The following is a 26,241-nucleotide window of genomic DNA, read 5'->3' as shown; positions in this document are numbered from 1 at the left end:
AACAGTGTCTTCACAAAGTGGTCGCTGTCAGTAAGGTGTCTGAAGCAAACTTGCCAAGCGGGGACCAGAAGCATGGATGCCATCTGGACTCTGGTTGTGTGTGTGGGAGTTGTGTTTTTTCCTGTTCCTGGTTCAACTCAGGAATCACCCAGGTGAGAGATATGGTTAGGGTCAAATCACAATCTGCCTCAATAGAGATTTTTAAGGGGCAGTTAAAGACCCATCTTTTCCGACAGGCCTTTGGGTCGCCGGAGGAGGTGAGTTAGTAGCTGTCTTTCATTGGTGTTTTATCCTATGTTTTATCCTATGTTTTATCCTATGTATTACCTGCTGTTGTTTTATGCCTTTTATTCTACATGTTATAGTTGTACTGTACTGTAAAGCACTTTGTACATTCGTGTTGAGAAGGGTGCTATATAAATAAAGATTTACTTACTTACTTACTTTTATAGTCCAACTGTTTTCACCAATCAATAACAGCCATTTTTCCTCTTTCTACTAGGACATTGTTTCTGATCTCGGTTCCAGAGGTGTTGCATGCTGGGACCCCAACACCGCTGGCTGTCACCGTCCTTGCTGACTTCCCTGTCAGGGTGATGGCTGAGGTGAAACATGGCAAAACAGTATTCACCCAAACAAAGGCCTTCCAAGGAGGTGAAACTGAGATTTCTATAGTTGATTTGCATAATAACGTTTTTGAAGAAAGTTTAACTATCATTCTGTTTTTAAGGTTTGACCAGAGTCCTTACACTCCCTCCAGTGAGTATGACTTTCCTGTTCTTAGTTATTTTTTATTAAATGTTTTAACCATGTGTATGTGTCTAAAAATGCTTGTACAATCTCTCCAGATTCTTGAATATACCCCAAATTCCCTCTTAAACTTGACGGTGAGGGGATACAGAGAGGACAATCTCATTTTTGCCAACACCACCACCCTCACATTCAGCCCGAGGAATGTCTCCACCGTTATTCAAACCGACAGATCATGCTACCAACCAGGCGACACCATCAAAGTCAGAGTTGTGTCTGTACAGTTGAATAACCGTCCGTATAAAGGCAGAGTGGAAATCTCGATACAGGTAGGCTTCTGTGTGAAAGAACAAAGCCAGAGGAGTTGAATGGACTTTTTGCCGGGTATTGTGTTTTGGTGGGAAGTTTGACTGACCTTCTTTTGTCACATGCAGGATCCCAGTAAGAATGCTGTCTACTGGTCGGAGTCCACAGGGAATCTGGGGATTGTGTTGCGGGAATTCAGTTTATCCCCAACGTCTCCTCATGGACATTGGACAATCACAGCTGCAGTGAATGTAGGATTGAAACGTAGCACATCTCTTTACCTTTGTGCAGAATGCAGTTTAATAGACTGCTGTCAGATTTGATTCACAAAAATAAACTACCATTCTCTTTCCGACAGGGCTTGGTTGATGAGAAAGCATTCATTGTGGAGCATTATGGTAATATATCTATCAGTTTCTTTTCATTATTATTTGATTGCCATGTTTGTGGTTGGTTGGTTGGTTGTTCCACCACTTTGGTCATGACTAACATATCTCAACAAATATGAATGGGTCGTCATGAAATGTTGCTGGAGACTTTCTTTGTCCCCAGAGGATGAATCCTCCTGATTTAGTTTATCCCATGACTTTCCTTTGGACCAATGGAGGTGAACATTGTACATTGATACTGAAATAACTAGATGGATTTCAATGACATTTAACATAGATATTCAAGGACCATATGTAATACATTCTGAATACTTTGATCTGCTGACTTTTCCTCTAATGCTACTATCAGGTAAGAATTTGTATTTATCTAATACTTTTGTTCATGACTTTACTTAAAAAGTATAAAAGGAGAGGACGAAGCCAATGCCAAGTTATTAAAACCTGCATTCATTTTAATGGCCAGCATTTGGCAAGTACACTGTTTGCAAAATGAAGTCATATTGTATAGAAGTCTACAAGAAAATGATTCGACTCATTCTATTTAATACCTCAGTAAACGTTTTTTTAATGAGTTTATGGTGTGTGCAACTCGATTTTGACAAGAAAGCTAATGGAGACTTCTAGAATTGTGTGAGTAACATTGTGTTTTTAGACTTCTCTGTTTCAGTGTGTGTACTCTGTATCAATGCTCTGTAGTTGATCTGACTGGAATTGTGATTTCAAAATCTCAAAACCGCTACAGTATCTGTCAGGCAGAAACTTGGGACAAGTCATTTGACTGAAACCTTAAAAGTGAACTAACTGACTGCTAGGGTTAACTTTGATTTAAACATTTGTAGAATACTAAGAGCTTTATTGAGTAGGTGTAACTGTATTAAGGGTTAAACTCATAACTTTATAACTTAGGGTTTAATGTAATTGACTTAAAAGACAATAACATATCAGGAGGAAGCCAGTCTAGATTTCCTTTTGAGGGCCACCAGCTGCAGAGTTAACTAATTAAAGGGACGTTGCCCCACAGCTGTGAGAACTCAGCAATCAGGTGTCCATTTTAGGTAGCACTTTCCTGGAGCGTCAGCTTCAGCGTCAGACAGGCTAAGACTGGCAAAGACATTAGAGTCCTGCGGGAGTCTCTAAGACTGGCAAAGACATTAGAGTCCTGCGGGAGTCTCTAAGACTGGCAAAGACATTAGAGTCCTGCGGGAGTCTCTAAGACTGGCAAAGACATTAGAGTCCTGCGGGAGTCACGAGGGAGGCAAAGAGGAGGCAAATCCTACTTTGATTGAGCTAAGTATCGCTGGTGTTTTATTTTATTTGGTTGTTTAGCCCCTCATGCTATAATCATGTGTATTTTCTCCATTCCTGTTCATGTGTCTTCTCGCAATTATCACTGGCCCCGTGTATCTCGTAATCGATATAACCGGCCTGCTCTCGTCTATCCCACATGCTCCACTGAGATCCAACATCTAGTTTCAGGTGGCCTGTGGAATTGCCAGTCAGCTGTTCCTAAGGCTGACTTCATCTCTGGCTACACCTCCCTGCAGTCTCTGGATTTCCTTGCTCTCACTGAGACCTGGATTACTCCATCCAACACATCCACCCCAGCAGCTCTCTCCACTGCATATTCCTTCTCCCATACACCCAGACCAACTGGCAGAGGAGGTGGCACTGGTCTCCTGCTCTCTCCCAAATGGAGCTTTTCACTCTTCAAACTACCTAACTTCACTCCTTCCACCTTTGAATTCCATGCCGTCACAGTAACCCATCCTATACAGTTAACCATTGTTGTTCTCTACCGTCCACCAGGCGCCGTGGGGGACTTCTTGGAGGAATTAGATAATCTCCTCTCACACATCCCTGAAACTGGCCCTCCCGCTGTACTTCTCGGAGACTTCAACCTCCAGACAGGGAAGATAGACGAACTAACATCTCTGTTAACCGCCTTTGCTTTCTCACTGTCTCCGTCCCCACCGACTCATAAAGCTGGCAATGTCCTTGATCTCATATTCTCAAGGAACTGCGCTACTTCTAACCTCTCTGTAAACCCGCTCCACACATCCGATCACTTCTTCATTTCATTCTCTATCCCTTTCCAAACATAACAAACTAATCTCTTCTCATCCTGCACTTGTCCGCCGTAACCTTCGCTCCCTCTCCCCCTCTACCTTTGCCTCATCGGTGCTCTCAGCCCTCCCTTCCTCTGACTCGTTCCAACTCCTGCCTCCAAACTCTGCTGCAGAAACTCTCCTCTCTACTCTCTCATCCACTCTGGACTCTCTCTGTCCTCTCACATCTCGGCAGGCTCGTCAGTCCCCTCCTGCTCCCTGGCTAAATGATGCACTGCGTGCTAATAGAACCGTCCTTAGGGCAGCAGAGCGGAAACGGTGGAAATCCAAACACCGTGACGACCTCCTAACCTATCAAGCTCTCCTCTCCTCTTTCTCTGCTTCGATCTCTCAGGCAAAAAGCACTTTCTTTCAAGATAAGATCCAATCTTCCTATTCCAATCCTAAAAAACTATTTTCCATCTTCTCCACCCTCTTGGACCCTCCAAAAGCCCCTCCCCCCTCCTCACTTCTGTCAAGCGACTTTGTTACCCACTTTGAAAAAAAGGTTGATGATATTCGCTCTTCTTTTTGTGACTCACCTTTACTCACCGCTGGGTCACCAGACCCTCCTTCCACCCACACACTTACCTCCTTTTCCCCTCTCTCTCCAAGTGAGGTTCTCACCCTCATTACCTCTGCCCGCCCTACCACCTGTCCTCTGGACCCTATCCCTTCAAACCTCCTTCAGACTATCGCTCCTGATATTCTACCGTTTCTCACCCATTTCATCAACACTTCTCTAACTTCTGGTCACTTTCCAAACAGTCTCAAGGAGGCAAGAGTAAACCCTCTCCTAAATAAACCCACTCTCAACCCGTCTGATGTTATAAACTACAGGCCTGTCTCTCTACTCCCGTTCCTGTCTAAAACACTTTAACGCGCTGTCTTTAAACAACTCTCCTGTTATCTCAATCAGAACAACCTTCTGGATCCGCACCAGTCTGGTTTCAAGGCAGGTCACTCCACAGAAACTGCTCTCATTGCTGTCACGGAGGAACTGCACACTGCCAAAACTGCATCCCTCTCCTCTGTCATCATCCTGTTGGACCTGTCTGCTGCATTCGACACGGTGAATCATCAGATCCTCCTTCGCACTCTCCAAAAACTTGGAGTTTCAGGCTCTGCACTTTCCCTCCTCACCTCATACCTGAAAGACCGTACCTACAGGGTGACTTGGAGAGGGTCTGAGTCCGACCCTTGTCAATTAACGACAGGGGTCCCTCAGGGCTCTGTTCTTGGTCCCCTCCTCTTCTCCCTGTACACAAACTCGTTCGGATCAGTCATTAGCCCGCATGGTTTTTCTTACCACTGCTACGCTGACGACACCCAATTAATTCTGTCCTTTCCCCGCTCAGAGACCCAGGTCGTCGCACGCATCTCTGCTTGTCTAGCTGACATCTCTCAGTGGATGTCTGCTCATCACCTCAAGCTCAACCTTGACAAGACTGAGCTGCTCTTCCTCCCGGGAAAAGATTATCCCACTCTTGACCTAACAATCAACATCGGCACCTCAGTTGTTTCCCCGACTCAGACTGCAAGGAATCTGGGTGTGACCCTAGATAACAACCTGTCCTTCACTGCAAACATCGCTGCTACAACCCGTTGCTGCAGATACACGCTTTACAACATCAGGAAGATACGTCCCCAGTTGACACAGAAAGCGACTCAGGTTCTGGTCCAGGCTCTCGTCATCTCACGCCTAGACTACTGCAACTCCCTCCTGGCTGGTCTACCTGCATGTGCCATCCGACCTCTGCAGCTCATCCAGAATGCAGCGGCTCGTCTGGTCTTCAACCTTCCTAAATTCTCCCACACCACTCCGCTCCTCCGCTCCCTTCACTGGCTTCCGGTAACTGCTAGAATCCACTTCAAGACACTGGTACTTGCTTACCATGCTGCGAATGGATCTGGCCCTTCGTACATCCAGGACATGGTTAAACCGTACACCCCAGCGCGTGCACTACGCTCTGCATCAGCCAATCGACTCGCTGCACCCTCGCTGCGAGGGGGACCCAAGTTCCCATCGGCGAAAACACGTGGGTTTGCTATCCTGGCTCCAGGATGGTGGAATGAGCTCCCCATTGACATCAGGACGGCAGATAGCTTGCACATCTTCCGGCACAAACTGAAAACTCATCTCTTTCGACTCCACTTCGAGCGATAGAACTATTAACGAAGCACTTTTATACTAATAAAGGACTGGCTTATCTAAAGCCAGTTGAGTAGCACTTGAAATGTTTGGCTCTATGAAACCTGATGTACTTATATGATTCTGTTTTCTTCAAGGTTGTGTCTTCCTGGTCGAATGTACTTATTGTAAGTCGCTTTGGATAAAAGCGTCAGCTAAATGCAATGTAATGTAATGTATTGTAATGGTCCCAATCTCTTTTTTCAAGCCTTCTTCAATACAACATGAGGTTCTTTTTGTAAATGTTGGTTGCTTTTGTAGTCAAATAGACCAGTGGTTCCCAACCTTTTTTCCCAAGAGCCCCCCCAAATGACTCCTGTTGGAAGGGCCGCCCCCCCCCCCCCACACACACGCACACGCACACGCACACACACACACTCAGCGGTAATTCAAGTTTAAACGTCTCAAAAAAGCTACAACTACTCTCACAAACTGGGTGAATGTGAATGAGGGTGTTGCACTTTTCTTTTACTTATACATGTGATGTTTTGGTGTTGTTTTTGTTTCTTTCCGTTAACCGTCAAGTGGGAAATAAGTGTTTTTTTGTGTGTGTTTCTCTTAGTATCCTAAGATACTGTTATGTTTGGCTGTGAAAGAAAAAAAAAAATTATTATTATGAAGGGCAGACCATCTATTTGTATTTATTTGTTTTTTTTAGAAAGGGGCAGGTCACATAAGATGTTATTCTTCTCCCTGCTCCTTTTCGCTCAATGGTAGAGTCATGTTTTGTGGCAATTATTGTACATTTGGTTTTGCGTACCATGAGCGGGAGAAATAAAAATGAAATGAAATATCCTCTACATATCATCCCATTGCCACTCCAATGACTTTCCTTCCTGTTGTTGCAGAGCGCCCTCACTTTGAAATGCTCTTCAAGACACCTTCACAGGTCCTCATTGGAGATGACATCTCAGGATCAGTGAGAGCACTGTGCGTTCTATTTTCTCAGGCAAAGCAGTAATATAACAGTAGACATATGTTAAGCATATTGTACTTTCATTGTTGTCCTCCAGTTACCCCAGTGGACAGCCTGTACGGGGGACACTGACTATCTCAGTCACTGTGGCGTCTGATGTGCACAATGCAGCATCTACAGTCACTGTGACTAAATTGGTGAGGTTTTACTGGCTCTCTAGCTCATTCATAAAATGAGACTAGATGTAGACTCTCTGTGCTTTTAGCTAGCATTTACAGTGAACATACCTGCATCTTAAACAGCATTGATTCACTTTCAAATGTGTTTTTCAGCTTTATGGGTCAACACGGTTTGTCTTTAGCAAAGATCAGCTTCAAGGCATTAGAGGTCGTGTCCGAGTTGAGGCCTTTGTTACTGACATCCCTACAGGTGAGATATATTTCAAACTATATTGATGTAAACATCTCATTAGCATCTACAAATATTTCTCTTATATCACTTCTTGTAACCCAAGGATTTAAAGTGAACAAAACAGTTGAAGTTGACATCATGATGAAGACGTTCCAGTTAACATTCCATGACTTTCCATCTACACTAAAGCCATCTCTACACTTCTCTACAAAAGTTAGTGACTTATTATTATTCTGTTGATTTGACATCTATTTTTAAACTGTTGCCAACTATTTCCTATGCTTGTACCCCACAGCTACAGATCTCCAGATATGACAGAAATCCGCTCAGCTCACAGGATCTAAAGCCCTCCGTTATTATTGAAGTCACTCAGAGCACAAACACGAGGAACTCTGTACCTACAACTCTGACTCTGCCAGTCCCTCAGGATGGGAACATCCACATTCAGTTTGAATTACATGATCAAGTAGAGATGCTTTTTATTCAGGTGAGTATTTTGTTTAACAGAACCTGGAATGTTTGTCCTCCGGGAGAAGCAGTGTTCTGCAGTTTCGTTGTTATGTAAGATGAGTAGTTTCAGTACAGAAGGATTACACATGCTTGCCATCTAAAATGACCACATGACCTGTAACCATAAGAAGAGTATTAGAACATCCGAAGATTCTAAAACAGATTTACTTACTCAACCTAAAGATCCATCAGAAACCCAGAAACATATCTTTAATGTAGGCCACATTTATATTTTCTTTAATATATTCTGTATTTCGTGTTTATATCAAGGCAACATTCCAATCCAGTGAGTATACTCTGACTGTCTACAACAACCAGCCCTCTCCTAGTGGCTCATATATTCAGATCTCACCGGTCAACACCTCGCCTGCACAGGTAACTCTTAACATATATTTAGCAAAATGCCGCAAAACATGCCTAAATTATGTTTTACTGTAATTATGAAACCAAGACATAATCCACACAACATGTTTAATCTCCAGATTGGATTGCCTCTTCAGCTCGAAGTGAAGAGCACCTTCCAACCAACTGCGCTCCACTTTGTGGTTTGTTTGGACAAATATATACAATACATCTGTGAATAAATAAACATAACCTGGCTTTTTATTTTCTGCATTAAGACATTGCATGTCTGAGTGAAGAATATTATAACAGACACAATGCTTTAGAAGTAATATACCCTTAGTGTCAGTGTTGTTTGCAGTGAAGGTGATTCATGTATCCCATTCTCCAATTATAAACTGTATACATCCATTTAACAGCTCCATTATTATTATTATTATTATTATTATTATTATTATTATTATTATTATATTATACCCGTTTTTTATTATTGCTGTATTGTTAGACACCAGTAGATTTTTTACAGAGAAACAGGTGGCTTCTGAATACTACTTTTTCCCTTATCAACCCAAGACACAATATCCACACAACCTCAAAAACTGCTGTTGAGTATAGAGCTGATTATTTTTTATTTGACAGTGAATACAAATGTATGCAATTCTTCCAACCAAATTCACTTCATCTGCTTGAATTCGTAGATGTGTTTGAATTCGTTTTTTTCATTCAATCAATCACCGATTAGGCAGAAGAATGTTTTCCTTTGGTATCACTATGCTTAAATATTCCACAAAAAAATCACATGTACATATATTTTAATGACTTGAATGCAAAGAAGTAATGCTTTAATTGTTGTACTTCCAGGTGAGCTCTAGAGGTCAGGTGGTGGCCGCTGGGACAAAGAATTCCTCCTCTTTTTCTCTGACCCCGACATTGTCCTGGTCTCCAGAGGCCTGCGTCACTGTCTACTGCGTCCTGTCTGATGGAGAGGTCACCAGCGACACAGCGCACATACCCGTCAACAAAAACAACTATGTACTTAATGTTTTCTATCTCATTTTTTCTAATAGCTGTTTAACATTTCCAGATGTGCCTGTGATTGTTTTTGTGTCTGTTTCCCTCAGGTCTCTGTTAGCTGGAACCTCAATAAAGCCCAGCCAGGAGAGCAGGTATGGCTCACGGTGAATGCTCTTCAACCGGGATCCCAGGTAGGAATCGTTGTGATAGGGGAGCATGACGACGGTCCGCAGGATGACCTGGACTTCAACATGGAGAAGGTATGACAATCTTTTGTGGTTTTAAAAAAAAGAAAGGTTCTCTATACATTGTGACACAATCTAGGTAAATTCTTCAAATAAGCCCAATGGGTTACTGCCTCTTGGTACATTTTGCCATGTTTGTGTATTTAAGGAGCCGAATATCATCTCTGAAACTTAAACTCCTGCGAACCACTTTTAGAGAGTCAGCTGTTTAGATGCTGTCAGATTTGCTTTATTTCTCTTGTGTCCATTTCACACTTTTATTACAAAGCACCAGTCATCCCTGTCACTTCCCCAGACAAACTTCCCCAGTTAGATACTGTATGATCATTCAGTGTGAGAACCCTGAACCGGTTGGTCTGGATGCACCCATCCGTGTGCTTTGTTATGAGGTGACTGAGGTAACTTTAGTGTTTTGGCTGCAGTACCTGAGCATTATTGATAGTTGCAAGATGGAGAAAATCAAAGCTTCTCCAAAGTGGGCCCTCTTAACATGACCTTTACACATTTCCAAAGCACAGTGTATCATGTCTGGATAGATTAGGCCAGTTTTAGGCGAGGTCTCCTCGGGCATCATCAGAGAGGGCTGTTTACAGCTTACACAACCTGACCTATATTTCACTGGCTGTTAAACTTATGATATATTGTCTGTTAGTAAACCTCTCAAAGCAGACTTTCATGCAGGATTACATCCAAAAATCCATTATAGCTGTTTTTCTATTAGTTACAAAAACACGTTCACCTATGTCATATTTTGGTGTATTTGACAGGGAAACAGGTGATGTTTCGGAAGATGGGGAATATCTGTATTCCCATTCTTAAATTTATGTTGAATGCCTTTTTAATGGTGTATACATATTTATTTTATCTTTGTCGATTTCTGTTTAATTACATTATTTATTTACTTAAATTGAAGATTTTGACATCTCTTATTTTGTTTTGACATTACGACAAAAAAAGAAAAAACAGTCCTTTATATTTAATATAACGGTTAACCTGTTTAATATCTGTGAACATGAATGTGTTTTTTGTCTTCTTCGGCGAGAATGAAAATAATATTTGAAATATCTTGTCTTTTCACCGCAGGATTGTAATATTAAGATGCTAACCAATGCCAGACTTTATAAGAAAAAGCAGCCTGATGGACCGGATTATGGTATGATCAAATTACACAGTGAGATTCCTTTGAATGTATCATGTCATTTCTTTTAGATTCCCTCTGGTGGCCATTTAGATTATTGGATGACTCCCTTGATTTCTTCCACTGCTTTTAATCTTCATGTTTTATGTTTTTGTACAGTTTCTCTGATCTCTCCTCCATCTTATTTTCAGGAGATGCCCAAATGGTAGAGAGGTTTTGGAGCCGCTGGATGGATGCCACTGAATCCCTGCTTTGGTTTGACACTAGCATCAGGTGAGTGCAGAACGGTTCATTTGCTGTTGATTACAATTAGTCATCAGTATTGTCAAATATATGAGGCACACTTTAATATTTATTTTGTAATACCTTTTCAGTGATCAACCAATGAAAAGTGAGAAAATAACTGTGCCAGATGGTGTCACGTCTTTGCGAGCTGCTGCTCTGGTGATGTCAGACAACCTGGGTTTGGGCTTTACTCCTCTGCCACAAAAGGTGACTACATGCTAACTGTGGGGTCCTTCTGGCCGTAGCAGTGATGTTTCTCTAATTTGGGGTTTGTATTAACCACAAATCTGTTTATTTCCTCTTTAAAAAGGATGTTGAGCCTCTTTGTCTGTACAGAAAAGGAACTTGTTCCCTTAAAATAGAGCCTGATTTAGCTTATTCAAAATGGTTGCATTGTTTTTCATACAAGAACTAACTAGATATAAGGTTAAGTGATTCCAGTATGTTTAAATGCCATTTTAAGAGTTTTAAGCATATTTTGATGATTATACAGATAATATTGCAATTATTCTGGCCAGTGAAATGAATTGTTCATATGGTCCCATGCCTGGCTGTAACCGTATACACTGCAGCTGTAGCTGAATTTACCTTGGATTTGATTGATGTTTTTTTATTCACAGTTGACCGTGTCCAAGGATTTCTCCTTGTCTCTGGACGTCCCGTCATACCTCATCAGGGGAGAGGAAATTGTGCTGGAGGTGAACATCATCAACCACTTAGAGCATGACATAGAGGTATGGAATTTGAGAATTATTCTGGCTTCAATAAGATGGATCAATCATATCACCTGTAAAGTATTACCTAACTCTTTAGATAAAATTCCAACAAACTCCCTAAAGCATAATGTCTCTTTTATTTAAGGCACACAGTAAATGTTACATTCTTTGTTTTAAATGATTGCTTTGTCCCATTTTTCTCTACAGGTCATTCTGCTGCTCCTAACCAGTGAAGTCTACAAGTTTGTTTTGGCATACAAAGGGGATGTGTCGGGGGTAAATGCCCAGAAACTCACCTTACGGAGTCATGTGTCTGCTTCAGCGCTGTTCCCTATAAGGCCCGTGGCTCTAGGCGAGATAGAAATATCTGTGGACGCCGTATCTGCTGAGGCCTCAGACAGCCTTGTTTGGATAGTGAATGTGAAGGTGCGGTATGATGGAAACATCGGGTAACAGCCATATGAATGTGATTTTGCAGTAATATCAAAAATGCGACTTGGCCTACTGCTAATCCTATGATAAGAGTGGATTTTGTTCATGTTCCCGCAGCCTGAGGGAGTTAAACAGTCCCTCTCAGAGACTCTGTTCCTGGAGGTGGAACCGTTGAAGTTGAACAGCTCAACATCCATCTCCTTCTCCTTTCCACCAGATGTGGTACAGGGCAGCCAGAGGGCCCACGTGGCATTGGTTGGTACGTCTACGATTTTCTTCCTCCCTGCTCTGCCAGTGGCAGTTCCATCTGAAAGCTCTTTATATTTACTTTCAGTCATTAGCCATGTGTAATATGTGCCCTTTGCGTTTAGATGATGAGTTGGGGTTTATGTCATGAAAACATTTAGGTACTAAATGTCGGAAAATGGACATCTAACAAGAATGTTTATGGCGGGCAGATCCTGAACATCTGTCAGGCTGTTTGGCTTGGCTCCATTCAGGTTGAGGGATGTTGGGCATTTGTCATGGTAGAAAGGCGAGCCTCAGTATTTTCCTCAGTTGGAGCCAAATGTGTGGATTTCTGTTCTTGTTGTGATAGTGAGCTTCACTAAACAACGAGCCATGGTGCAGGACGAAGTTTTTGTCCTTACTGTAGCTTTCTGCCTGTGATGGTGTTTCGTCTCTATTCTTTCATTATGTGTAACTTTAATATTTCCTAATAGTAGTAGGGTTAGGGTTATTATTATTATGTTCAGTTTGTTTCCATACACTGTTCATATTTAAACACAAACAGTAATGCTCTATAATTTGTATATAATCGACACACCCACGAGCCAGGGCATGTAACATTTTAATAGGCAGGAAACCACTGTCTGTATCCCGTGTGAAACTAGAAGTACATTTTTACTTATTTATAACAAATACACCTGAAGTAAAGCTATTTCCATAGTTATTTAAAACTAAATCAAGATATTTTGCTTAACTTTACCAAGTAGTTGTGTCGCCTTAACTGATCCTGCACTGCAGGGGGTAATATGTCATAAATGATTGTATGAGGGTAATTTGGTCCAAGGTGTGCTTTCGGACTAGGGACCTTTGTTGCTTCTCTACCCAACTCTCTACCCAACTCTGTTAAGTGAATTTGTAAACTCACGTGTTTCTTTGTTTATTGAGGCAGCATATAGTTTGAGTTTGGCGTCTATGCTCGGGCCTCATCACTCCAGATTTATATAGAACATTGAGTGGTGTGGTGATGACAAAATAACTATCCCCCAAGCCTACGGGTGGATGCTGGGGCCGGCTAGGAGCAGCAAAGTGGAAGTAGCAGTAGCAGCATTAGCGATGCAGAAGCAGGCAGATCCGGCAGATTTAGTGTCTTAAATCATTGGTGCTCGAGTTGACTGCCTGAACTACATGTAGCTCTCAGGCTTCTCCCCATTAATCAACATGATGTGAAACAGTTAACATCTCTTTCCCTCCTGCATTGCTTTACACAGGAGATATCTTGGGCTTTTCTATCAGGAACTTGGACTCTCTGCTTCAGATGCCTCTTGATAGTGGGGAGCAGAACCTGATCCACTTTGCTCCAAATATCTATGTTCTCCAGTACCTGAACAAATCAGGAACAACCCCGGACGAGGAAGAGATAAGGGGCAGGGCTCTGGGTCACATGTTGGAAGGTAACCTTTACACTGGTCTCTGAAGGATTTCATGTAATGTATACAGTACGATCTATGGGTAAAGTAATGACATTTTCTCCTTAAATCCAAGAAGGCATTTTTCAATTATGCTTTATTAGATTAAGTTGCAAACGTCCTTATTTTTTTCTCTTGCTGTAGTATATCAGAAACAACTGTCCTACCAACGAGAAGATGGTTCATTCAGTCCTTTCGGATCCAGCGACACCTCCGGTAGCATATGGTAGGTCAACAATAAGAGAGACCCAATTACAATTTTTCTGGCGATACAGGTTGCTGATTGTTGATGAGAGCAGCAATTGCACAAACATCTATAATTGTATAATTTATTGTCTTGTATCCTGCTCAGAATAATCTCAGTCAGCTGTTCTTTTGGCAGAGGCACAGTGTCTGTACCACTGGTAGTCTTTTTAATTTCTTCCCACATGAGGTATTTTACCCTGGACCAAATTGCAGATGGCATATGTTAAAGTTCTTCACTGCCCGAATGCTGCCTTTTCATGACACTCAGCAACTATGAAGCATTTATGAATTGTATATTTTTTGTGAAAATTGGCGGATCAAACGGGTACACAGGATACATTTAAATCAGTTTATTTCAGTCAAAGATCATTCGTGTTGGTTTAGAAGGTGGAACATGCTTTAATTTCTCAGCCTTTAATGTCCCCTCTCAAGTCAAAGTCAACTTTATTGTCAATCTTTCAGTTTGTGTGTACAGACAGAGAGATCGAAATACCGTTTCCCACAATCCCGAATACAAAAATACAAATATATATAAAAATATGTATAAAATATGTATATCCTATATATATACACAATCAACACAATCTCCTGTCTGTGGTCCCAGGTTGACGGCCTTCGTGCTGAAGTGCTTCCTCCAGGCTAAGCCCTTCATGCAGATAGAACAGAGTGTCCTGACCAGGGCCGTGACTTGGCTCTTGAAACACCAGGGGCCCCAGGGAGAGTTCAGAGAGGTGGGCAAGTTAATCCACACTGAGATGCAGGAAGCACTGGATAGTGGTCAGGTGGGACTCACTGCCTTTGTCCTGATGGCACTGCTGGAGGACGAGAGCTACGCGGTGAGAGGAATTTCATTAGAGGAAGCTACAATAGGAGATGTAAAGATCTATATTAAGGGAAACAAGTCAATTGACAGCAATGATGTTTTGTCTGGTTCCTGTGTTTGAAGGACCCTGGGAATCTGTCCTTGGCCCAGAGCTACCTGGAGAACAAAGTGGCCAGCGGGGGGGTCAGTAATTACAGCCTGTGTCTGACAGCCTATGCTTTAGCTCTGGCCAATAGTCCTGAAGCCGGCCCTGCCCTGGAGGAGCTCACCAGTAGAGCTGACTATAAAGGTACTTAACCATACTTGCCAACCCTCCCGATTTTCGCGGGAGACTCCCGATTTCATTGCCCTCTCCCGGTTTCCTCCCCGGGTCATATTTCTCTCGATTTCTGACAAAATTTACTCAGGACTGTTTCCACTCTGACTTTAATACAGCTACACCATTGTTTGGTTGGTTTCCACTGTAGCACGTCTCTTTAGTAGCGCGCGCAACTGAAAGTCTGAGAGGGTGAGGAAGATAGTCACAGAAAACAGAACAAGAATCGACAACTCACCACCAGCACACACACACACACACAATGGCAGATGCAAGTATCAGCGAGAGCAGCTGCGCATTTGCAACTTGGAAATAACCACTATTTTCAATTTGTGGGGATAAAGGACGCAAAAAATATTATGGTAAAATGTAAACTGTGTGCAGGACAGAAAGCATTGTCCACATCGAACAACAGCAATGCCAATCTCCTGAAGCACCTAAGTAATGTACATGGGGCTATAAAACTAGTCGCCAAAGACCCCACCGTCTCGTCAACCACCGGCAGTGACCCAGATGGAGCAACACCATCTAAACAGCAAAAAAACATTTTTTTAAATCGCCACATGTCACCCAGAGTCAACTAAACAGATTGATTGCCAGGTATGTTGTTGAGGACATGCTGCCCATCGCAACGGTCGAGTCTGTTGCCTTCAGAGAACTAGTCAGCAAAAATATAATGTCATTTTCAATTTTATTGTTATTATTTTAAAGTAAAGTAACTTGTTACAAGTTACTTTAATAATTTAGTAACTAATAAAGTAACTAGTTACTCTTTTGATAGCAGTAACTATAACTATTACTAGTTACTTTTTAAAAGTAACTTGCCCAACACTGGTTACAAGAAAACAAAGACAAAGCAGAACAAACAAAACACAATCACTTCACAATACAATGACAAACAAGACTAATACAATCACAACACAAAAAATGTAAGAAACAAATTCGGCCACAAAAAGGCCATAAACTAATACATTTACCTAGCAGTACATCAATACATTAATATAAACGTTGTGTTTTCTTCTTGGAAATTCATCTATAGCATATACAGTCAACAGAAAAAAGTTGATAGTTATACATATTTACTGCATCTTTCTTGACTGATGCGATGTTGTTAAGTGATATAATTAGTTTGGATTGGGTGAGATTTCACTCAAATATGTGTGGTTCTTAAAGTTCCTCAAATCTAGATTATTCTTGCAGAAGAACAGGAGCAACAACAACAAAAATATTTCCAGGATATTTCTTAAATTGTGCTGACTCTGAAGATTGTCATTTTGTTGCAAAGATGGAGTCATGCTATGGACCTCCTCAGCTAGCCTGGAGTCACATGACTTGGAGCCGAGCTCAGCACAGATCGAGATGGCTTCTTATGTGCTGCTGGCTCTTTATAAGCGCGGCAGCTTCGTGGAGGCCATTCAACTCTTGATATGGTTAACTAAGCAGATAAACCACATAGGAGGCTACAGGACAACACAGGTACAAAGACAGTTTTTACAACTTTATGTCTAAGTGTTAACATGTTGCAACATCATATACCTGTTACAAACTAAACTTATTATTAGTTGAGCTGCTACAAGTGATGTTTAGCTTGCTGTTGAGTTTGGGCAGATAGAATGGAGACTGATTGGATCTAGCGCTGGTCAATATATAAAGATCATATCAATATTGTGATATCAGACTAGCTATTGTTTAACATTTTCGATATCGTAAAATGACGTTGGTGTCCAGTTTCCTGGTTTTAAAAGCTGAATTAAAGGTTAATTAAATTAAGTGATGTTCATTTCTTTTTTTTCATTTGCCTTCACCCACTTAGTCAGTAGTTCCCCACTACTGATGATTATTTATCCAAAATTATAATTATGAAAGCACTGATGGTCAACTTGACAAAATGGTCGCAATATTGAAATCGGATATTTTGTTAATAATATTGCCCAGCCCCAATTGGAGACGGATAGTTTGGTCTGATCTGCCTTGAGTTTTTGGGGACTGTCTAGTTGTATTCCTATTTGTTTAAGTGTAATTGTATCTGGAGTTAAACTTGAGGAGATTCTTACTTACATTAACAAACAGATAGAATTTGTGAATTAACTGTCGAGAAGCAATGTATCAAAGTGGTGGAGTTTTTCAAACAATATCCCTTTATTCTGCACTAAACAAAACATAATTTGACGTAATCCATATTCATGTCGTTTTTAACCTGTTACTCTTCCTCAGGACACAGTAGTCGCCCTCCAGGCTCTGGCGTGTTACGCTGCCTTCAGTGGAGCCAACGCCATCGACCTCAGGCTCAACATAACCGCCCCAGAGTCCCAGTTTGCGTCACTATTCAGCATCAACTCCTCCACCTATCTGGCCTATCAGAGGCGAGAGGTAACAGCTCTGTGTAATACCATGTTTTCTGTCTAATTTATACATGATATGATTGATTGGATGTTTTATATGATGTTGTATTAACTCCACTTCGTTCTTTGTTTGCTTGCTTTTACTCTAGATGAATACTGATACAGATATAAACCTAAATATATACATGGAAGGAAGAGGATTTGCAATATTTCAGGTACAGTTTAAAAATCTTACTCATTCTTATGAATAGTATCCTACAGATTGTGAGTTTGCAGCTTTTATGTAATAATGTTTCCTACCATCATGCTTATGTAACAGTTATCACCACCAAACAACCCCCCACATTGCAGGTTTGTTTTCATACCTCAAACCTATTCAACATAGAAAATGAAGCATGACCAGAATAAATTGAACACAGCAGCTGTGCACGATTCAGCTTCACTCAGCACAATATGCTGCATTGTAAATGCTTAAACCAAAACAGCCACATGCAAATGTAACATCTGGAACACATACTGTAGCTGGAAGTCCTGTCTGCGTTTAGTGACTCCAGATAGTATCAGACACAGGAAGACGTTGGTGAAAGGTTAATGTTTTCTCTGTTTTATATAACAGTACAACCTGTTGTCATCTTTTCCATACGTCCACATATCCTGTTTAGAACCTTCCTTGATTCAGTACTTCAAAACAAACAGATTCAATCTTTATTTCATTTCTGCTTCACGGAATGTGCAGATTTCTATAACAGATACTGTTTTTTGACCTTGAGGCATTTCAACTTAAACATCTACATTACAGATTTATATAATATCACACTGGAGCATCAGGCAGTATTGCAAACTTCAGCTCTGTGCAACTAAATCTAAATATTTGTAACATCTCCCTGAATCCTTCCAGATGAACATATTTTACAACCTGGAGAGCAAAGCTTTTTCACAGATCCTCCAGCTTGCCAAAGAGGAGGAGGCTTTCACATTAGATGTTGATGTTTCTGAGGAAAAAGACCACAATCATGTGATGTTATCCATATGTACGGGGTAAGATAGACATATATATCAAAATTATTCCTTTTTTGTTGCTAAATATGCCTGTATTTCTCTAATATGTTTTAGGTTATGTTGTAAACCATGTCAAATGTTCTGCAAAATAATCATCAGCCCTGCCTTTGCTTTGGTCTTCTGCAGATTAAAGAACAATGTGGGGATATCTCATACTGGCATGGTGATTTTGGACGTGGGCATGCTCAGTGGTTTCAGTCCCTCTCCTGGAGCTGCTGCCCCAACAGAGCTCATCAGAAAGATGGACATCCTGCCCGAGAAAGTCAGCCTCTATCTAGATTCAGTAAGTTGTCATTTCTGACTCCAAAAGTTTAGTTGGGCCACATTGTAGTTTTATTTTGTCAAACCCGAACTTCAACAATTTTACCTCCACCATTTTTGTAAAAATACAAAATAAACGATAAATATTTTTTAGTATTATTGAAATTAGTTTGAATAACCCAAATCGTTTTTTTTTATATAAACCTTTATTAATAATAAATCAATAAATTGATCCTCTTCCCTTTCTTTTTTTCTCATTATTCTTTTTCTTCCAACATGATGTTTTATGGTGTCTTAAAGCGCTTTATTTTTCTTAAATTTTCTTAATTAATGGAATACTTATCGGAATACTTGTAATTTGTGCACTCTTAGCGACAAGATGATAAGGGAACCCCAATGGTCAGCAAAGGACCATTGTTTTCTTGTTAAGTACAATTGAAGGTGTTAGGAAATGTTGAACATTTTCTTAAGGAAAACTCACATGAGGGCAATGGTGACTGGTCATTAGGGGCAGGTGGGGCACAGCCCCACCTAGTGTCAGCAGAAAGTATTACAAATAATGATTACAAAAAAATGCAAAAAATAAATTAAAAAAAATATTTTAAGATCATGTTTAATCATCTGATTCGTCTGTACATTGCTGTTTTAGTCTGTGTTCTTCTAATTAGTGTCTACAGTGTGTGCCTATTGAGCTGTTTAGAGCCATGTGGGACAAAACCCGATCATGCCCCTCCCGATCATGCCCCCTGTCTAAGTCAATGGTGACTGTAAAAACTACACTGCGCATGCTCAGAGTATTTTCCTATTTAATGTGTGTGGCAAAAAAATAATGATAGTGCTGCCATCCCCACCATACGTCATCTCACATAATTCAGAGCTGATTGGCTGTAAGTACGTGTGCCGCGAAAAGTGTGGTGTGTGAAGAGGAGACGAGAGAGCTGCAGTGACGCGTCCTAAAACCCGGAAGTAAGCTGCGCATGGCTTCCCTCGACAAAAAAGCAATGATATTTCTCCATAGGATTTTAGAAAATAGCTCCAAATAAGATCTGTGGGAAACGTAGCTGTTAGATAAATGCACGTTTTGTTCAGCCGGATAATATCCACATGTCTACCCTACTTTTATCATTTTCGAATCATAAATCTATTGATTAGATTAGATTTATGATAGACTTTTGAAACTACAAGAACATAAGGAGGACTTTTACAAAAAAGTAATAGAGATTTTTGTCCAGAGGGATAGGCAAATGGACTTATTCTTCAAGTCAAGGTAAGACTGCAATTTTATTGAAAATGGGATCTTACTAAGAGAGAACAATTCAATATTTAAATGATAAAATTACATTTTTTGGGTATCCTTCTGTTGAACTGTCTGTTTAAAATTAATTTAAGCATCAGAAAAAAAAAGCTTTTGAAAATAATATTATATTTTGATTTAGGTCAAAATATTATATTTGTAAACCTGAAGAGTCAGTGCCAGTGCCTCACCAGCCATGAACCTCACTGCAGAAGCTTATAGACATCTAAGTTTTTTGTGCCCCACCACTTTTGTACATATAAAAACGCCACTGCATGAGGGATACTGTAGTACCCTGATTTCAACAAAAAAGGGAAGTCTAGCTACAGGATATCAGTACTATTATGTGATATCGTCAACACAGGAGCAAAATGGCTATAGTGGGTAAAGCTAAGCTATGCCGAGCTGGGCTTAATAATATTTGCTTGTGTGAGGTGGCGTTTTTACACGCAGTTTTAACTGACTTTTCTGCCACCATAAGCTTCTTTAGTTAAAAAGGTATAAAGATGTCCTATGTCAGATACTTGTACATATTCACAAGATATAACAAGAATAAAATAAGTAAATGTTGTATAGTGTTTTACCATACATCAGTCATGTTTCTCTTCCCATTTGCAGCTTAACAAGTCAGAGGTTTGCATCATGCTTCCACTCATCAGAAAATACAAAGTGGCCCGCGTGCAGGATGCTATGGTGAAGGTTTACGACTACTCTGAACCAAGTGAGTACAGTTTCAGTTAAATAAAAAACACATGATGAACACAGATACTGATTATCTGAATATTATTATAATTTCCTCCGTATCACAGCGAGAACAGCATCACGAACATACAACTCAGATGCTCTGCACAACATGAAAGCCTGCTTCTTCTGTGGAGAAAACTGTGATCGCTGTAGGCCGGGAATCACCATCACCATGTCCTCCCCGCTGTTATCCAGCTCCAACAGCAGGAACGACTACAGCATTCCTTGCCTTTTCCTTGGTGTCACCGCTTTTTTTATTAGAGTCTAAATAGATTACAATTAAGAGATAATGATGTCATTTTAGCACGTACATGCACTGGATGCAATTTCCAAAAAAAAATGTTTCATGCAAATATAATTATACCTTGACAAGGGATTGTAATATGTAGAGGCCTCTTTGGCTAAGCCCAAGTGCCTTCTACTGTTTATGAATGAATTCTCTACTAACGTCATTTTCCATGTGTTGACTTGAATCATTTTTTTTATTGATAATTCATGTTCAGTTAGCAGCAGAACACATAAGTTATTCCTCAGTACCAGAAATGTAACATTTTAAGCTGTTTGAAGACATAAAGGCTGGAATAAGATTTATTCTGAAGCCTTAATGTACTTATTTTTCAAGACCATTTAATTTTGACCTTATTTAACACTGCAACTTGAGTTTGGTACCAAGAACAAAAAGCGTGTTAAACATAAGGAGAGATATAAAGACTATTTTACTCCTCTGCCACGTCACGAAACTCTGAGCCAGAGGAATGCAGGCTGACCTGCAGAGGGAACTCACACATGCAAGTCATCACCAGAGAGTAATCAGGTTGGACGTCGCTGACATTTCATGAAATATGAACGTTATTCCTAAAATCTCATCCTACTGTGGTCCGTCCGAGATATTTCATTTTGTGTGACAACTTATTTACTGATTATTAATAAATGTTTCTGTGACAAGTTGTAACTTTTGAAGTAAAGCGATATTAGGGTCTCCTCTAATCACCTTTGACCTCTGAACCTTTTTATTTTCCCTTAAAAAATAAACAAACATGCTCCTGTTTTAATTGCAATGCATCTGTTTTATGTGAAAGATGTTTTACAGGGTTTGTTGGGTAAAGACATTTCCCTCAAGGGGCTTTTTCAAGCTTTTATTATTCATTAGCAAAATGTTGAGTTGTAACATAAAAAGCAAGCATGCACTCAAAACAAACAAACAGATTTAAAGTCTTGACTTTTGACTTTACTTAAATGTAATAATTGATTCCAACATGTGAAAAAATCATCCGCAAAACAATTCCTTGCCTAATCCCTACTTTAATAATGATGGGAACAGTAAAGTTAATTGACCACAGACCTGTGACATGAAAACAAACCATACAGCAAAGACTATTAAAACCACTTTTGCCTTTTCTCCATGCTAGTCCCCACTGAGCCCACATGCTGCTCGTATAAAACAGGATCTTATATAAGTGTGTTGCTTTACACACTAAGACCTCACAGGGGTTTAAACCATTTCAGAAAAAGAGGAAGATAAAGACTCCATAGATACCGTAAAGCAAAAATAAAGCAATTCTCTACAGTTTCAACACATATGCTTACTGCTTTAGTGTCTGTTGTCATTTTACTAGTGCTTTGTTTTCAAACCCTGAGAAGTTGCAGTGCCAGACTCTCACACTAGATGGCAGGCTTGCTATCATAATGGCTGCAGTTTCAAAGCTTAGGTGAGTTCTTAAGCCTTATAAACTGATACTATCACAAACAGGAAATACTTTTGGCCTGCACACTTAACATGTCTGAGTTTTCATGATAACTCTGACGTAACTACTAAATACAACATGATGATAATGTTGGATTAATTAAGAAAGGTGCAGTTGCTTCTTGAATGCGCTGATAACTTTATTGCGTGTGTTTAATTGTGTTGTTTTATTTAATTGACCATGGCTCCGGTGTAAATATTAGTCCATGCGGGAAACTACCACACACATAAGGTCACGAAGAATAACCCTTACTAACCAAGGCCTTTTTGTGTGTCAGGCTACCAAAACAGACATCAATCAGGAGCATATGCTGGTCATGATGTCATGTATTTACCATGTCAGAAGGTAACTACCTATGTGGTGGCCTTAACTGGAGAGCTTAGCTTAGTGCAGGGGGAAAGTATTAAGAGGCGAAGATTAGTTGAAGGAAGCATTTCTTAGGAAAAAGCTGGACGGGAGGGAGCAAAATAGATTTATATATTTTAAGAGCGTCTATCTTTCACCACTTTCTCATCCAGTCATAAAAAGCAACATGACATGAAGAAGAACAAAATGTAACATCTTCCAAAGTAAAGCTTTTACAGGAACCACATCTCGACTTCTGCAGACGTTTCTGGAGCTCAGGGTTGGGTTGAGATCTTAACCCATAAATAAGGTCCATTAACTCTAATGACACTATTAATATTCACTCACATCAGTGTGGCTATGAGAGGAACAATTTGGCAACAGGCCTGTCACTAAGGAGATACGGATGGGGTAAACAAAGTAAAGCAGAGGGTTATTTATAAGATTAATCTCCTGCTGAGAGACATTCAAAGAAACATTGTCTTTGGACCCACTGTGACAGAAGGCAAGATGAAGTGCGGGTTTTGTCAAAATAAGCAATTCACTTTGACAGCAAGTGTTGCAGATGAATCTTCAGAAGTTGATGCATTGCGTAACTGAGAGGAATCAGAAAACCTATTTTATTAAACGCACTGATCATAAAGTCAGAGGACAGCGCTTTATTTATTTAATTAAGGGTATACCCTGGCATTACTGCTCAACAATGGCTATGATATTACATAAGAGTCAGTAGTTTACATTTCTAACCACAGATATCCCGTGTATGATAATGTGATTAGGAAGTGCTTCTGGCAAGTTTGATGCTATATTTCGACATTTATTCCAAAAACAGAGATACTAAATCGCTCCACCTGGCCCTCTTCCAGATGACATCAGTATAAGAATCTCCATCACAACAAACAACCACATCATATGGAAACCCAATGCTGTCAGTGTGTTGACAGAAATCCAGGGTTCCCAGAAGCAACAAAGATAAATCTCAGGGGAATACTCCCAACTCTCAGGTGATGCTACCTCAACGGCTGCGATCGGGAAGGAGGATGATGCATGCGCCTGGCTAGGCACGCTCCATTCACCGGGGGGAGTCATGGAAAATCCCTTTGAGCTTCCTTCCCACCCAGAGTGAGTGTGTATTTACACAACCCCCAGGTGACCCTGCACAGGCCGGCCAGACAGACGAATCCATCCCAGACACCCGGGGAACACAGCCAGGCTGCAGGTCCACTCTGTCATCCTGCTGGAGGGAAGCCTCCCTTATCTTCCATCTCTGTGGTTTGATCCTCCCAGGCGGAGAAAACACTTGAAGAATCTGATTCACACTTCGTCACCACTAAATATTATGTTTGAGCTATTAATGTCTGAGTGCTTGTACAAAGTCTGCCTTTGTGAGTCACCAGTCTATCAGCAGTAATACGTTTGTATTAAGTATAAGCTGCTACAAGCCCAATGAGACATAATACCGTACCGACAAGATCTAGAATAATATAGGATGTCTTGTAAAACTTGGGCATTTCAGTATCAGTTCTGTTCACAAAATGTATTGCTGAGGAGATGTAAAAATAAAAAATGTTCACATCTATTTCAAGTTTTAGCAGTTGTTGGATGGCTTTTATTGGTTGTTATCACTATTATTCAAAAGGGCAAACTGCACTTACCCAGATATTGCTAAAGGGAAATTTAACGTGTGAAAAACCAAGACTGTTAACGTTGGGAATTAAAACAAAAGCGCTTGTTTAAGGATTAGGAATCCATTCTGCTTAGTGGGGTTAAGGAAAATATTGGTTTGGCGTTAAAAAAATAACATTGTCACAAGTCAATGTGCAACAATTTGGTTTTTCTAAAATGTTCAGCGGTCTTTGTTGCTCTTTATGGTTTGGCATCAACCTTTCCTTTTTAACTACTAGGCCTACAGTCACTTTGGGTTGGCGTATTATTGTATTTGTATCTGAGATCAACTATGTTAATAGATGATAACTACCTACTGCATGTTCTGGTACCGTAGGTGGAGTAGGCTTCAGTGAAAATGTTCCAAACGGCCCAAAACTTCACAGGTTTGGTAACGATGCAGCCATCAATGCATCTAAGCGTATTATGGGGTGTCATCAAATGCCGCTGGCATGGCGACAGATCATTCGCCATCAAGTTAGTTCAAAAGTTTGCAGTTCAAATATTCTGCTGCTTTTCCAAGCCTTTTTACTTACTTGTCTTCTCTCATCACACATTCAAGCCGCCAGTGTTCATGTATCATTTCAATCTAAATTCTTCACTTTCTTCTTACACATTACATTTCAGCATAGCAATTCAGCGTCAGCTTTTCAGCATAAAGCATTCCCACTAGCAATTTCTTCAGGAATTGCATTCTCTAGTTTGCTCTAGTGTTGGCCATGTCAATGGGTATCTTGGACCACTACTTCGAAACTGAAACATCTCACAAACTGTTGTATTGATTGCCATAAATACTACAGACAATTGAACAGACAAATAATAATAACCACTTTGGTATTCCTCTGACTTTTCCTCATGTGCAACCATGAGGTTTTGTAATTTTGAGTTTAATGTTTAAACCATGGTTGAACTGATTGCCATACCATTTGGTACAACCATTCATCTCTTCCTCACAGATGTCATAGCTACTTCCATTTCCTAGCTTGTAGGTCTCCTTATGTGTGGTTGAATAACTACTTCCACTCTTTCCCAGCTCCATTGATGTTTGGTACAACCAAATGAAACCGTTTTTATTGTGGTGAAAGGGCATCATTGGAAAGGCTTCAACGGTACCAGCTCTTGGAGTGTGATTGATTCTGTCTGGCTTGAGATATTTTCTTGACTCACCACCTCTGAGCTCCATTTATCCAGCCTCACACTTGGCATCACCGTGAGTTAGTCAGGCTCTGGGGATCTGTTACATTTCTTTCTGTGTGTGTGTGTGTGTGTGTGTGTGTGTGTGTGGGTGTGTGGGTGTGTGTGTGTGTGTGTGTGTGTGTGTGTGTGTGTGTGTGTGTGTGTGTGTGTGTGTGTGGGTGTGTGTGTGTGTGTGTGTGTGTGTGTGTGTGTGTGTGTGTGTGTGTGTGTGTGTGTGTGTGTGTGTGTGTGTGTGTGTGTGTGTTGTGTGTGTGTGTGTGTGTGTGTGTGTGTGTGTGTGTGGTGTGTGTGTTGTGTGTAGTGTGTGTGTGTGGTGTGTGTGGGTGTGTGTGTGTGTGTGTGTGTGTGTGTGTGTGTGTGTGTGTGTGTGTGTGTGTGTGTGTGTGTGTGTGTGTGTGTGTGTGTGTGTGTGTGTGGTGTGTGTGCTACCGAGAGCGTAAAAGAATGAACTGATTCACACCAGAAAGACAGACGAAACTTCACCGGTCTTGCACACACACAAAGGGAGCAAACCCTGACTCCTAATGCCACTGTGACTTCTCTCATTTAGGTGCTCTCCTAGTTTTTCCACTCGTTTTTCACCAGGGTCAGTTTTACTAGCCCAGATTCAGCTGTCAGACATTTCCTCAGCCTCACTGGCCAATTACAGTAATGAGGAAAAGGTGGAAATAGGTTCACGCCTCTGCTCCCGTATGTGCGAGAGTGTTTGCACTGTACGCCAACATAGACAGAGTTGGCAGACAAAAAAGAAGAGAGGAAA

The 26,241-nt window shown here is 40.7% G+C and overlaps 1 protein-coding gene across 3 annotated transcripts; it reads left to right on the top strand.

Annotated features, from left to right (window-relative positions):
• The first annotated feature begins 571 nt into the window (after window positions 1-571).
• On the top strand, window positions 572-21,565 carry LOC117549883 (CD109 antigen-like). 3 transcript variants are annotated; one of them, XM_034221988.1, is made up of 31 exons: window positions 572-654; window positions 731-759; window positions 849-1,079; window positions 1,185-1,307; window positions 1,415-1,454; window positions 6,590-6,671; window positions 6,755-6,854; window positions 6,990-7,086; window positions 7,172-7,281; window positions 7,364-7,555; window positions 7,849-7,953; window positions 8,061-8,123; window positions 8,782-8,952; window positions 9,042-9,194; window positions 10,263-10,332; window positions 10,509-10,590; window positions 10,692-10,809; window positions 11,223-11,336; window positions 11,526-11,744; window positions 11,868-12,009; window positions 13,247-13,429; window positions 13,589-13,670; window positions 14,295-14,526; window positions 14,637-14,802; window positions 16,115-16,305; window positions 17,044-17,199; window positions 17,321-17,386; window positions 18,070-18,209; window positions 18,357-18,513; window positions 20,404-20,506; window positions 20,595-21,565. In XM_034221988.1, exons 1-31 carry the CDS (start codon window positions 597-599, stop codon window positions 20,795-20,797), a joined length of 3,978 nt encoding a protein of 1,325 aa, XP_034077879.1. In that variant the 5' UTR covers window positions 572-596; the 3' UTR covers window positions 20,798-21,565. The 3 variants fall into 3 exon arrangements, with proteins under 3 accessions (XP_034077879.1, XP_034077880.1, XP_034077881.1); XM_034221989.1 differs by lacking the exons at window positions 20,404-20,506; window positions 20,595-21,565 and having other exon boundaries at window positions 18,070-18,202; window positions 18,357-18,410; XM_034221990.1 differs by lacking the exons at window positions 572-654; window positions 731-759; window positions 849-1,079; window positions 6,590-6,671 and having other exon boundaries at window positions 1,277-1,307.
• Window positions 21,566-26,241: the final 4,676 nt, after the last annotated feature.

The sequence above is a fragment of the Gymnodraco acuticeps genome, unplaced genomic scaffold (assembly GCF_902827175.1).
Source record: "Gymnodraco acuticeps unplaced genomic scaffold, fGymAcu1.1, whole genome shotgun sequence".
Lineage (NCBI taxonomy): Eukaryota > Metazoa > Chordata > Actinopteri > Perciformes > Bathydraconidae > Gymnodraco > Gymnodraco acuticeps.
The sequence above is the reverse complement of the archived record's forward strand: the minus strand, read 5'-3'. Positions and strand labels throughout refer to the sequence as shown.

Excerpts from the sequence above, each read along its gene's own strand:
- LOC117549883 (XM_034221988.1), top strand. The coding sequence starts at position 597 with ATGGCTGAGGTGAAACATGGCAAAACAGTATTCACCCAAACAAAGGCC. Across the intron at positions 8,124-8,781 it reads CAACTGCGCTCCACTTTGTG|GTGAGCTCTAGAGGTCAGGT; the intron begins GTTTGTTTGGAC and ends TTGTACTTCCAG. Across the intron at positions 18,210-18,356 it reads ATGTTATCCATATGTACGGG|ATTAAAGAACAATGTGGGGA; the intron begins GTAAGATAGACA and ends GGTCTTCTGCAG.